We start from the raw sequence: 12,672 nt of genomic DNA, 5'->3' as shown, positions 1-12,672 counted from the left end.
TCCCGTGTGAGCCCTAAGGGCAGCGGAATTCCAATTTCTGAATTGCAATTCCAGCCGCATAGAGAGAGAGAGAGAGAGAGAGAGAGAGAATCACAGAGCGTGAGAGAGAAAGAAAAGAACTTTAATTTAAGGAAATGGCAGATAATCATCCGTCGACGCCGGATTCGCCGACTTCGGTCGGGTTCAACACCGACCAGCTGCCGCACACGAGCCGCACCTCCGAGAACTTCTCATCCTCCTCTTCCGATGACGAGGCCGCCGTCGACCCCGAAATCGTCCGAGATGAACCCGACGACGACCCCCTCCTTGAAGAGGAGGAGGGAGAGGATCTCTTCCACGACAATTTCTTGGAGTCAGTACTTCAGTTTCCTCTCTCTCTAAAAAGCATGATGTTTTTCAATTTATTTTATTTTCGTAGTTTTGATTTTCGAGAAATGATTGTTGTGGATGATTAATTAGTGATTATCGGAGAATGGATGGGCACGACCAATACGAGTCGGTGGGGCTGGATGATTCCGTTGAGGACGAGAGGGATTTGGATCAGATCATGGCCGCCGCCGGGCGGCGGAAGTCGAGCTTGATACCCGCGACGGCGTCCACACCTCCCGCAAGCTCCCCCATCTTCTCCATGACCAAGGTGAGTAAATTTTGTTTCTCTGAATTTAATGTAACAATTCAGATTAGGTTTTTGATGTTGGTGTTGGTGAAATGTTGAGAGTGTGTTGGCATTGTGGTTGCAGATACTGATGATGATAGCTATCGGCCTTCGAAGAGGGCAAGGGCAGATTTCAGGCCTCCGAGAAGCTACGATGATACAGATGGAATGCAGAGTTCACCCGGAAGATCACAGTCACAGCCCGAACACTCCAGAGAGACTGATGTTGACGGCGATGAGGTTTAGTTATACAAATCATCCTTAACTTGCGTTGCAAACCCTTTTCTTGTATGTCAAATTCTTATCACCGGTTGTGGGTTTCATGTGTAGGATGATGAAGACGAAGACTTTAATATGTATTGTGTTCAGGGAACACTTAGAGAGTGGGTTACTAGAGACGAAGTGCGAAGATTCATAGGCAGAAAATTTAAAGAGTTTTTACTCACCTATGTGAAGAAGGATCACAGTGATATCGAATGTGTGCGCCTCATTAATGAGATGGTGTTAGGTAAATGCGTAGCTTCTTTCATGACTGTTATGGTCTATTAACTGTTCTACTTTTTACCCAATTGTTCGTGCAAGCAGGAAGCTAATAGTGCCTTGGATTTTGGATTTGAATGAATTTACTGTTGCATTTTGCAGCCAATAAGTGTAGTCTGGAGATTGATTATAAGCAATTCATCCATGTTCATCCCAATATTGCCATTTGGTTGGCTGATGCCCCCCAGTCTGTCCTTGAAGTTATGGAAGATGTTGCCAAGAATGTTGTGTTTACTTTACACCCCAATTACAAACGTATCCATCAAAAGATCTATGTCCGGATAACTAACTTACCTGTTTATGATCAGATTCGCAACATTAGGTATGCTGGGGATTTCATTGTTTGGTGAAACCTTTCCTTGCCTTTTCCTTTGTGGTGACGTTTTCATCCTCCAATGATGTGCAGGCAGGTCCATTTGAATACCATGATTCGTATTGGAGGGGTTGTGACCCGACGCTCTGGGGTGTTTCCCCAGTTGCAGCAAGTAAAGTATGATTGCAATAAATGTGGGGCAATCTTGGGGCCATTCTTTCAGAATTCTTATTCTGAAGTCAAAGTTGGTTCTTGCCCTGAATGCCAATCAAAAGGACCATTCAGTGTCAATATTGAGCAGGTGAAGTTTCACAAATTCACATCTGCTTTCAGTTGTTTTTTAATGTTATGGAATTTTATAGTTAGTATTGCACTTGAAGTAGGTTGAACAGCTGTTGGAGGACGTAGTTGAGTTAAGGTTTTTGTTCTGGGTTAAACATCTATATAAAAATGTTGGTCTAAATTAGCCTTTCCTTTTCTTCCCCCTGTTTCCATCCCTTTTCTTAGCAAATACAAAGAGTATAAGTGAAACACAAATTGAACCTCGTATATATTCATTTCTTGCTTCAGACAATATACAGGAACTATCAAAAGCTTACACTCCAAGAGAGCCCTGGAATTGTCCCGGCAGGTCGGCTTCCAAGATACAAGGAAGTGATACTATTGAATGATCTAATTGATTGTGCTCGTCCAGGGGAAGAGATTGTAGGATCCTCATCTTTGTCTTGCTCTTTTTTACTTTGTTTTAGTGAATAATCACTCACTCATATTCTGTTTTCTTTTCTATTTGATATATTCCAGGAGGTCACTGGCATTTATTCAAATAATTTTGACTTGTCTTTGAATACAAAGAACGGGTTTCCTGTATTTGCCACTGTGGTTGAAGCAAATTATATCACTAAGAAGCAAGACCTATTTTCCGCTTACAAACTTACTCAGGAAGACAAAGAGGAGATTGAAAAGTTGTCAAAAGACCCTAGAATAGGAGAAAGGGTATGTTACCAAAACCCTCATTCTAAAGTTTCTAAACTACGTACCCCTTTGTATTACCATGAAATAACTATAAGTTTGATGAATGCAGCTTATCAAGTCAATTGCGCCATCAATCTATGGCCACGAGGACATAAAGACTGCAATAGCTCTTGCCATGTTTGGAGGCCAAGAGAAAAATGTTGAGGGAAAACACAGGCTAAGAGGGGATATAAATGTACTTCTCTTAGGTGATCCTGGCACGGCGAAATCACAGTTTCTTAAGTACGAGATACTATCATTCACATAAAAGTGTATCCAATTTTTTCACAGTGAGGATCTATTTAATTATTCAATTTTCCTCTGAAAAGGTATGTTGAGAAGACTGGGCAAAGGGCTGTGTATACTACTGGTAAAGGAGCATCTGCTGTGGGGCTCACAGCAGCTGTCCACAAGGATCCTGTTACAAGGGAGTGGACTCTTGAAGGAGGAGCGCTTGTTCTAGCTGACAAAGGAATATGTCTTATTGATGAATTTGACAAAATGAACGATCAGGATAGGTACTGAAATGCTACTGCGTATGTCAATCTTCCAATTATGAAAGCTGACTCACGCCCTTCCCCATTTATGTTGAGGATTTGAGCACTAACACTTTCATCTGGAATTAGGGTGAGTATTCACGAAGCAATGGAGCAGCAAAGTATTAGCATATCAAAAGCTGGGATTGTCACTTCTCTCCAAGCACGCTGCTCTGTCATTGCAGCTGCAAACCCTGTTGGAGGAAGGTCTGTTAGTGCAAAAATTTATTAAAAATAGCCATTGGGACATACAGACTCTCTTGCATTTTTAAACTTAGACATAATTTTCTTCTTCCCATTGTAACCATTACTTGCATTTCTGAGAACAATCTGACCTGTATGTCTGCATTCCAGATATGATTCCTCTAAAACATTTGCACAAAATGTTGAGTTAACAGATCCGATCATCTCTCGTTTTGACATCCTCTGTGTTGTTAAGGTCAGGATTCTACAAACTCTAGTCTACTTTTCCACATTTCTATGTCAGTTCATTTTGACAGGGTGGGAAAAAAATGATAATATGCAGGATGTGGTTGACCCAGTCACTGATGAAATGCTTGCAAAGTTTGTCGTTGATAGTCACTTCAAGTCACAAGCCAAGGGAGCTAACATGGATGATATGCCTATAAGCGAATCCCATGAAGATAGTGAAGCCTCTGCCAACCCAGTAGATCCAGAGGTTTTATACTTCATATTCTACCCAGTCTATGAACTTGTACTTGCTTGGTTTGTATGCACTTGAGTTTCTTTCTTTTTAATCTCACAAGTTTTTGGATCTTTTGTTTTCAGATAATTCCTCAAGATATGCTGAAGAAATACGTAACATATGCCAAGTTAAATGTATTCCCAAGGTTGCACGATGCTGATTTGGAAAAGATCACACGTGTTTATGCTGATATGCGGAGAGAATCTTCAGTTAGTTTCTTTTCATACGTGTTCTATCTTGAGAGTTTGTGCTTTGGGTTTAACCTTACAGGAGACTCACTCTTTTACTGTTATGTTTAGCATGGACAAGGAGTACCCATAGCTGTAAGGCATATTGAATCAATGATCAGAATGTCTGAAGCACATGCAAGAATGCACCTTAGACAGCATGTAATACAAGAAGACGTGGACATGGCGATTCGTGTATTACTTGATTCATTCATCTCAACACAAAAATTTGGGGTGCAGAAAGCTCTGCAAAAGGTATAAAAAAACCGCACATCTTCACTTTCCTTTTCCCATCTTTACTCTGGTGTCTTTAGTCTTCCAAAACTTCTGATATTATGACAGAATGGCAACTCTACTTGATACATTGAATTATTAAGGTTTTAGCTATTATTTAGCTCGGCAATGGAAATTTACGTTATAGTGAATATGGTCAATTACATATGCGAGGATTCTTAAGTATTCCACCGCGGCCAACTTTCCGTTCCTATTTTCTTGTATTTGTTGCTTATTAATGCTCTGATAAGTTTTCAATTACTCCTGGCCAAAAATCAAGTTGCAAATGACTCATGATATTCATCTGTAGGTCTTTGCTGAATGTTTATGCCCTTAACTTTTAAATACCATAGCTATATATATGCATTTTCACACTTAAATCATTGCCAAGCACGATCTAATCTTGTTTGTACTTTGTGCCTATCTGAAGAATTTGTAGATCACTTGGCAATTTTTTTTAAGTTTTTTGTGTAGTTGATTACTGAAGGATTTGTTTTGTATTATGCAGAAATTCAGAGAATACATGACTTATAAGAAGGATTACAACAGTGCGGTCCTTCATTTACTCCGTCAGCTCGTGAGGGATGCAATCCGCTTTGAAGAAATTGTTTCCGGATCAGCCGCAGGGCTCACCCACATTGATGTAAAAGTGGCAGATTTGCAGAGGATGGTAATGCAGACATGAAATCCTGCTATTGGAACTTGTAATTTTTGACTTTCCTAACCGAAATTGGTACTTGATAATCGAGCTTTTCGGATTTGATTTGTTCTTTGCAGGCGCAGGAGTACGAGATTCTTGATCTGCGACCCTTCTTTACAAGCGCTAGTTTCTCAGGAGCCAACTTTGAGTTGGATGAAGAGCGTGGATTGATAAGGCATCACCTTGCAAGATGATGATGGGAAGAAGCACGAGCAAAAATGTTGCGTTAGTTTTGAATGCAGATTATGAACTAAATCTCACAATTTTCATTTGCTCAACCATATGATTGCAAATGTCCTAATTTGCTCCAACAAATACAATTCAATTACTAATCATATGCTTTTTTTTCTTTCTCAAAGGTAAAATTCAATACCAAAAAAATACATACACGGGTTGATATTCAATTACAATAAAAGCACAAAACTAAAAGGTAGACTCGAATGCACCGCTAAAAAAGATACTTCTCACCGGCGACGGTTCAAAAATCACACATATGGGTGTGACCACCCGAGCACCAAGCAGGGGTTGAAGCTCTACGCACCTTCCGACAAAGCCGCGAAACGCGTTGAAATGAATCGGTCATGGATCTGGAAAATTATACGATGGAGGGAGGCCGAAATTGGGGATAAGTATAAAGAGAAAAAGGAGCCATAAAACAGGCGTACATAGTAGAGAAGAAAGGCAAAAGAAAAAGAAAAAGAGCTGCCAGCGACCCTGGCCACGCCGAGGGCCGGTGGCTGAAGGAGACACCGGATCGAAAAGCTCACACAATCGGTGAGAACACCTCTCAAACATAGAGAAAGCCTCTCACATAAAGAGAAGAATTATTGCTCATCGTATGCTTAAGGAAGTAATCCGTACACTTCTATTTTCTGCATGTACACCATTATATTTAATATTGATGGTACGAGAGAATGATGGAATCGAAAATTGACTATTGAACCAATTCGTCCATAAGTATTTGGCTCGCTTGGATATACTTCTAAAATAATTGAAAAAGCTTTTAGAGAAAATATTTTCGGATTCCAAAAGCACCAATTATATGTTTATTTTAGGAAGCACTTTAAGTGTTTTTGCAAGATTTACTTGTTTTAAGTGTTTTTTTTCAAGGTTTACTTACATTTTTACTAAGAATTGAATCTAAAAATATTTTTACCAAAAACTCTTTTAGTTATTTTGAAAGTACATCCAAACGAGATCTAAGTGATTGAGGTAACTTAAATATATAGATATTTCATAATCAGATCGTTTATATTCTAAATTATCATTCAAAGTTTGAATGGAGAAATTTCAATCAAATCGGCATCGTAAATTTGTTTTATACCTGGAATAACTGTACCCAGTTTGAATTAGGGAGATGTATTCAATTGAGAATTTGAGAGATTTTAATGGATTTTTATGGAGTTTAACTGATTTGTAGAGATTCCATATAAAATTTTGATTCAATTCTCTCAAAATCTAATGGAAAGATGTAAGATTTGCAGATGCTTAAAATACACTACGAAATCTCTTCAATTCCCTCTAATTCCTTAACTTTCTCAAATTATTTAAAACCAATTTCAAATTGAATATACTGGAATGTTGTAAATTTCTTTAAAATCCTAATTGAATACACCTTGAATTTCAGAGAATCACTTAAATTCTTGATTGAATACTCCTGAATTCATTAAAAAAAATTAAAATCTTTCAAAATTCCAATTGAATACATCTCCTAATATTTTATAAAACTGTTTTATAAGCCACAAGAAAAAAATTAAACGGTTCTATGATATTTATTACAATTAAACTACATTTCTCACAACTCATGCATCGTCCAATAATATCCTTCTACTTTATTAAAATTTCTTCCTTTCAACTGGCCGCCAAACAATAAAATAAATAAATAAAATTTATTCTCCTAGTGAAGGAAAGCTTTCAAATCAACTGTTCCAGTGTGTAGGCAAAATCGAAGGCGCGCTTAGGGTTAAGGCGCGACGGTCCTCATGGCAGGAACACGGTGGCGTCGAATCACTGACCTCCTTCTTCTGCTGCTGATTGGCTGCTCTGCTTCTCAGATCCACGCTTCTTCAGAATACGAAGTCGATTCGGTAACCATTCCCTTCCATTTTCTTATTTATTCATAATAATCTTTATTTTTCATGAATGTTTACAGAGAATTTATGATTTACAGATCTTTTACGAGCCGTTTTCTGAGTCGTTTGAAGGCCGATGGATTGTTTCTTCGAAAGATGAGTACCAAGGTATCCAGTTTTTTGTTTGATTGTTTTAATATCGGCTATTCGCAGGAATTAACTGTTTTCGGTTATCTATGTTTTCCTAAATTGTTTTTCTGTGCAGTTTGAGTCGTTTACTCTCCGAGTGTAGTCAAATTTATTTTTTTCAGTGAATTTTGAGTGCTTAATTTTATTTATTTATGTCGAGTTTAGGGGTATGGAAACTGTCCAAGAGTGAGGGACATGATGATTACGGGCTTCTGATGAGTGAGAAGGCGAGGAAGTATGCAGTGGTGAAAGAGATGGACAAGGCTGTGAGCCTTGCTGATGGAACTGTTGTCCTACAGTTTGAGGTCCGGCTCCAGAACGGGCTTGAATGTGGCGGTGCTTACTTGAAGTACCTCCGGCCACAGGAGGCTGGATGGAAAGCGGAGGAATTTGACAATGAGTCGCCGTATTCTATTATGTTTGGACCGGACAAATGTGGTTCCACAAACAAGGTTCATTTCATTTTTAAGCACAAGAACCCCAAGAGTGGAGAGTATGTTGAGCACCATCTCAAGGACCCTCCATCCGTGCCCTCCGATAAGCTGTCTCATGTTTACACTGCCGTACTGAAACCTGATAACGAAGTTAGGATTTTGATAGATGGGGAGGAGAAGAAGAAGGCGAATTTCCTGTCGAATAAAGATTTTGAGCCTGCATTGATTCCAGCCAAGACAATTCCTGACCCAGAGGATAAGAAGCCAGAGGATTGGGATGAGCGGGCGAAGATTCCGGACCCCAATGCCGTTAAGCCTGATGATTGGGACGAGGATGCCCCAATGGAAATTGAGGACGAGGATGCTGTGAAACCTGAAGGGTGGTTGGATGATGAGCCTGAAGAGATTGATGACCCTGAGGCGACAAGGCCAGAAGATTGGGACGACGAAGAGGATGGTGTATGGGAACCAACAAAGACGGATAACCCCAAGTGTTCTTTGGCACCTGGTTGTGGAGAATGGAAGAAGCCAATGAAACATAATCCTGCTTATAAAGGAAAATGGAGCCCTCCTATGATTGACAACCCCAGTTACAAGGGCATCTGGAAGCCTCGGGAAATTCCAAACCCTGATTACTTCGAGACTGAGAAGCCCAACTTTGAGCCCATTGCTGCTATTGGCATTGAGATATGGACAATGCAGGACGGAATATTGTTTGACAATATTCTCATAGCTGATAATGAGAAGGTTGCTGAATCTGTTAGGCTAACAACGTGGAAGCCGAAGTTTGAAACTGAGAAAGAGAAACAGAAGGCTGAGGAAGAAGCTGCAGGTCTTTCTGATGGACTCTCAAGCTACCAGGTAATCTAATTTTTTTTTTTTTTTTCATTTTATATTTGAGTTTCCTTCGTATCGATTGATTTTTGGTATATCATAAGCTAATCAGTGTTAAGAACAAATACTTGCAGAAGAAAGTATTCGACCTTCTTTACAAGATAGCAGATGTTTCTTTCTTGGATGCATACAAACCCAGGATCATTGTAAGTGCTTGGCTTGCCATTGCAGCATCATAACAACTTTTTTTCAAAAGCGATGCTTAATTGAATCATAGAAGATGATAATCATTTGTTTTTGCATTGCTCATGCAGGAATTGATTGAGAAGGGAGAAAAACAGCCCAATATTACAATTGGTGTTATCGTTTCCGTCGTGGTTGTTCTCTTGTCAATTTTCTTTAAAATCCTGTTTGGTGGCAAGAAACCGGCGGTATACATCTAGCATATATTCACTTTTCTGTAGTGGTAATGACTTTTGATCTCATAAGCTAGTGCACTTGTAAACTCTTTTGCCCTGTGCTTTTCAGGTCACTGTTCCAGAACCAAACAGGGCTGCGGCTGCAGAGACATCCCATGATGAAGGAAGCAGCGGCGAGAAGGAAGATGAGATTGAGAAAGAAGAAGCTGAAGCTCCTCCCCCCCGCAGGCGGTCTACCAGAGGGGAAACATGAGCATACATGCAGTATGTGGTTGTTATACTCGCAAAATTTTGAGATAGAGCCTACAGGGCTTGATTTCCTGCTAGTATGTTTCCGAAACTTCCTTTTTTACTTCTTATTAGAACACTTGTTTAAGTATGGATTAGCGATACTCTTGTGCTGATCGTTATTTTGTTGGAGGTAGATGTTGATCCACTCTGTATTAGATGTTGTTCCAGATGATATAACAGCAACATAAAGATAAGTTAATCACCAAAAATCATCACATGTACAATAACCATCCTTAAAATGGTGGAAACAATTTGGGTCCTTGAGTATGATTTCTCGTCCTACCATCCGGGATATAATTTTTGCAGAATCATGGCACCTGCGACACACCCGTAGGTTCTTAGTTACACGTATCGTTGTCCCAGATTGTGTACTGATGAGTCCGAAAGAAATAGCCAGCATTTCACTGTGGCCAGTCGGAACGCACTCGCGCTCTTCATCCACATCATGGAAACTAAAATCCGAATCAGGTCGATCTCCTCCGTCTTCCATTTTCTGCATCAAACACTGCAACTCCCAGTATATTCCCTGTGATCTTGGGTGCGATACGTCCCCCGTCCCGAACACATGAATTTTGTTTCTGATTTCTGTCCAAGTATAAGCTCTATTAGGTTTCAAACCCAAGTCTGTCATCATTCTTCGAACCTCATCGACCATGTCTCGTTTTGCATTTTCAGCATACCAGTTGGCAAGCAACACATAGTTGTCGGCATTAAGAGGTTCCCAATCACAGAGCTGCTCGATAACCCGCCTTCCCAATTTCAGTTGCCGGTGAATCCTACAGCCGTCTAGCAGTCCTCTCAGTACCTCGGGATCTCCTTCGATCTTTTTATCGGCAATAAAGTTCTTCGCCTCATCAAACAGCCCAGAACGCGATAGAAGAGTTACGAACAAAGCACAATGTGCAACCGTAGGTGTCTTGATGCAGTTGAAGTAAAACTTCCCTTCCTCAACCATGCGTGCTGCAACGCAAGCATGAAGGACAGCGGCATAGGTGATTTCATCGATCTGTATACTCGTTTCCTTTTCCATTTGGCAGAACAAATCTACTCCGATCTTTCCTTGTCCGTGTAAGCTGTACCCTGTTATCATCACAGTCCACGAAACAACATCTCTGTACTTCAACCTGGCAAAAACTTTTGCAGCTGATTCAATAAATCCCGACTTGACATACATGTCCATAAGAGCATTGAGAACGGTGAGATTCATTCGAATACCATGTCGCAGCAAGAATCCATGGGTCTCTTTGCCATGTTTACCTGCAGACATTCTTGCGCATGCTGGGAGAACACTAGAGACCGAGAGCGGATCAGGTTTCACCCCGTCTCCAATCATCTGCCTAAACAGCTTAAGACCCTCATTGAAGCCTCCCCTCTTCACATTGGCATGAATCATTTCTGTCCAAGAAATGACATCTTTCTCCGGCATTTGATTGAAAACTGCCCAAGCTTCGTCGACACAGCCACAGTCCATGTACATTTTCAAGAGGGTATTGCTCACCAACACATCATACTCCAATCCACGTTCCTTGGCAACCCTGTGGACTTTTATTCCGTCAATCAACGATCTCAACATGCCACAGGCACCAGCCGCCGTCGCCACAGCCACAGAATCTATCTGTGCTCCGGACTCCACCATTCTCTCAAACACATGAACCGCCTTGCCGGGTTTACCTTCCGCAATGTACAGTCTGGTCAGCATTGTCCATGAAACAGAGTCCTTAACCAGGGACTTGTCAAACAGCCCTTTCGCGGAGTCCGCGCTGTCGAGACGACCGTACAATTCAATGAGAGCAGCAACCACGTACCGGTCACCCGAGCAGCCGAGCTTGTGAGCGTGGGCATGGAGTTGCTTGCCGAGGGAGAGATCAGCCGAAAGGCGAGAGGCAGACAAGACGCGAGGGAGAGTGTGTCTGTCGGGGCGAACGCCGCGGACGAGCATTTGGTGGTAAGTGGCGAGGGCGTGGTGGAAGTCGGCATTGGCGATATGGGTCTGGATAAGTCTGTTCCATGCGAAGGTGTCTGAGTGGGGCATTTTGTCGAACACCTTCGTGGTGGGTTTAGCATTTCGGGAGTGCTTGTAGCGGGCGGTGTTGATTGGGTTCTCGGTGACGATCAAGCGCTGGATTTGGGCGGATGGAAGGGCTTCCATTTTCAGTTCAGTCGCACCTAATTCAGCATCGCCCGTACGGATTGGAGCGCAGTTATCGAGGAGGAGTTTCTTTTTCCGGAGCAGATAGGCTTTCCTTTGAGCAGTCAAGTTTGGTCAAATATCAACGACATGTCGTGCTTGTTGTCAGGTCTCAAGTCCTAATAAAGAAACGACACCTTTGGTCGAAGTGCTTTATTCATGGTTTCGGATTTGTGTGATTTGTGAGACATGATATTTGAGATACGATATAAAATATAGACGGTTAGATTGTTCAACTACATTATGAAGTGAACTTTAAAAAATGTGTCAAACTATATGTTAAAAACGTGTGTCTCTGAATCTTAACACATTATATATAGGGTTGTGTTATCCACACACCTCTTTTAACTTCTCACACACCTATTGTTAAATTTTTTTCCTTTGATATTCTTCAATCCATCCGATCCGACGGTCTAAAATTAGAAATATGTGTGAGAAGTAAAAATGAGTATGTGAATAGCACACCACTATATATATATATATGTATATGTATATGTATATGTATATGTTTAAATACATGAATGAAAGCAAACATTAGTGTAAACTACAATCAGGTTACTACTCTTTTCTAAGTTTTTTAGGAATAAGTCATTTTTCATTTTTATAAATCACAGCTTCACACAGAATTTATTAAAAACACAGAAGAAATTTTTGCACATTTTCAAAGTGGGATTTGCAAAATGTGGGATTTGCAAATCTATCAGCTGATGTGGATATTTTGATCCATATTAGTTGCTCATATAGAGTGTCTCACCGAATGTGTCAAAAAAGTAGATTAGACTAGTACAATTAAAAATAAACTAAAACGAAAAAGTAAAAACTAGACTATGAACTACATCACACTAAACCTAGGATTAGGAATTGAAGAGAATGTAAAAGACTAGTTGTGTTTGATCAGGGATCCTCTTCACTTATTCTAATCTTGTATTTATAGGGCAACATTAGCCCTTGATCAATCATTTGTCTGGCCTGTAAGTCTTGCTCATTTGAAAAACTTTCTTCCGCAGCCACTCTAATCTTGAGATATGATGTATGCGAAATCAACTTATTTTGTAATGTTCATCCATGTTCGGATCGATTCGCCTTGATCCTTGCCTTAGTGAATTTCTCCATGTGCTTATCTCCTCCGGACCTCTTTTAAAAGATCGTGGACCTTCTACTTTGAATCATGAACTTTGATTGCCTTGGATTGGACATCAATTTACTCTTCGGACTTTGGTTCTTGCCAATTTTATATTTTGCAGACGGAGATCTTCTATAGGTCATTATGGCATTCTTCGTTTC

General features: G+C 40.5%; 2 protein-coding genes and 1 pseudogene across 3 annotated transcripts; 2 read left to right on the top strand and 1 right to left on the bottom strand.

Moving 5' to 3' along the window:
- On the top strand, positions 1–5,319 carry LOC137737971 (DNA replication licensing factor MCM2). The gene is made up of 17 exons (XM_068477565.2): positions 1–352; positions 460–637; positions 741–895; positions 986–1,163; positions 1,298–1,517; positions 1,602–1,809; positions 2,079–2,213; positions 2,310–2,501; positions 2,590–2,762; positions 2,849–3,037; positions 3,146–3,262; positions 3,410–3,494; positions 3,582–3,734; positions 3,845–3,970; positions 4,061–4,243; positions 4,770–4,931; positions 5,039–5,319. Exons 3-17 carry the CDS (start codon positions 824–826, stop codon positions 5,153–5,155), a joined length of 2,310 nt encoding a protein of 769 aa, XP_068333666.2. The 5' UTR covers positions 1–352; positions 460–637; positions 741–823; the 3' UTR covers positions 5,156–5,319.
- A 1,397-nt stretch (positions 5,320–6,716) lies between these two features.
- Positions 6,717–9,409, top strand: LOC137736694 (calnexin homolog). Its single transcript, XM_068475926.2, has 6 exons — positions 6,717–7,048; positions 7,132–7,201; positions 7,388–8,517; positions 8,625–8,696; positions 8,805–8,921; positions 9,019–9,409. Exons 1-6 carry the CDS (start codon positions 6,944–6,946, stop codon positions 9,160–9,162), a joined length of 1,638 nt encoding a protein of 545 aa, XP_068332027.2. The 5' UTR covers positions 6,717–6,943; the 3' UTR covers positions 9,163–9,409.
- Positions 9,375–11,627, bottom strand: LOC137736693 (pentatricopeptide repeat-containing protein DOT4, chloroplastic pseudogene; annotated as a pseudogene). Its single transcript, XR_015955338.1, has one exon. The product of XR_015955338.1 is annotated as a pentatricopeptide repeat-containing protein DOT4, chloroplastic pseudogene (transcript).
- Between the last annotated feature and the right edge of the window lie 1,045 nt (positions 11,628–12,672).

The sequence above is a fragment of the Pyrus communis genome, chromosome 13, assembly GCF_041283825.1.
Source record: "Pyrus communis isolate YQ-2024b chromosome 13, ASM4128382v1, whole genome shotgun sequence".
NCBI lineage: Eukaryota > Viridiplantae > Streptophyta > Magnoliopsida > Rosales > Rosaceae > Pyrus > Pyrus communis.
Note: the sequence above shows the minus strand (reverse complement) of the source record. Positions and strands in the feature narration are given on the sequence as shown.

What these genes read in the sequence shown, in the direction of transcription:
- LOC137737971 (XM_068477565.2), top strand. Translation starts at nt 824, where the DNA reads ATGCAGAGTTCACCCGGAAGATCACAGTCACAGCCCGAACACTCCAGA. An exon ending in CTCGTCCAGGGGAAGAGATT is followed by an intron (nt 2,214 to 2,309) that starts GTAGGATCCTCA and finishes GATATATTCCAG; the next exon opens with GAGGTCACTGGCATTTATTC. An exon ending in ACCCTAGAATAGGAGAAAGG is followed by an intron (nt 2,502 to 2,589) that starts GTATGTTACCAA and finishes TGATGAATGCAG; the next exon opens with CTTATCAAGTCAATTGCGCC.
- LOC137736694 (XM_068475926.2), top strand. Translation starts at nt 6,944, where the DNA reads ATGGCAGGAACACGGTGGCGTCGAATCACTGACCTCCTTCTTCTGCTG. An exon ending in TTCGAAAGATGAGTACCAAG is followed by an intron (nt 7,202 to 7,387) that starts GTATCCAGTTTT and finishes TGTCGAGTTTAG; the next exon opens with GGGTATGGAAACTGTCCAAG. An exon ending in CATACAAACCCAGGATCATT is followed by an intron (nt 8,697 to 8,804) that starts GTAAGTGCTTGG and finishes TTGCTCATGCAG; the next exon opens with GAATTGATTGAGAAGGGAGA.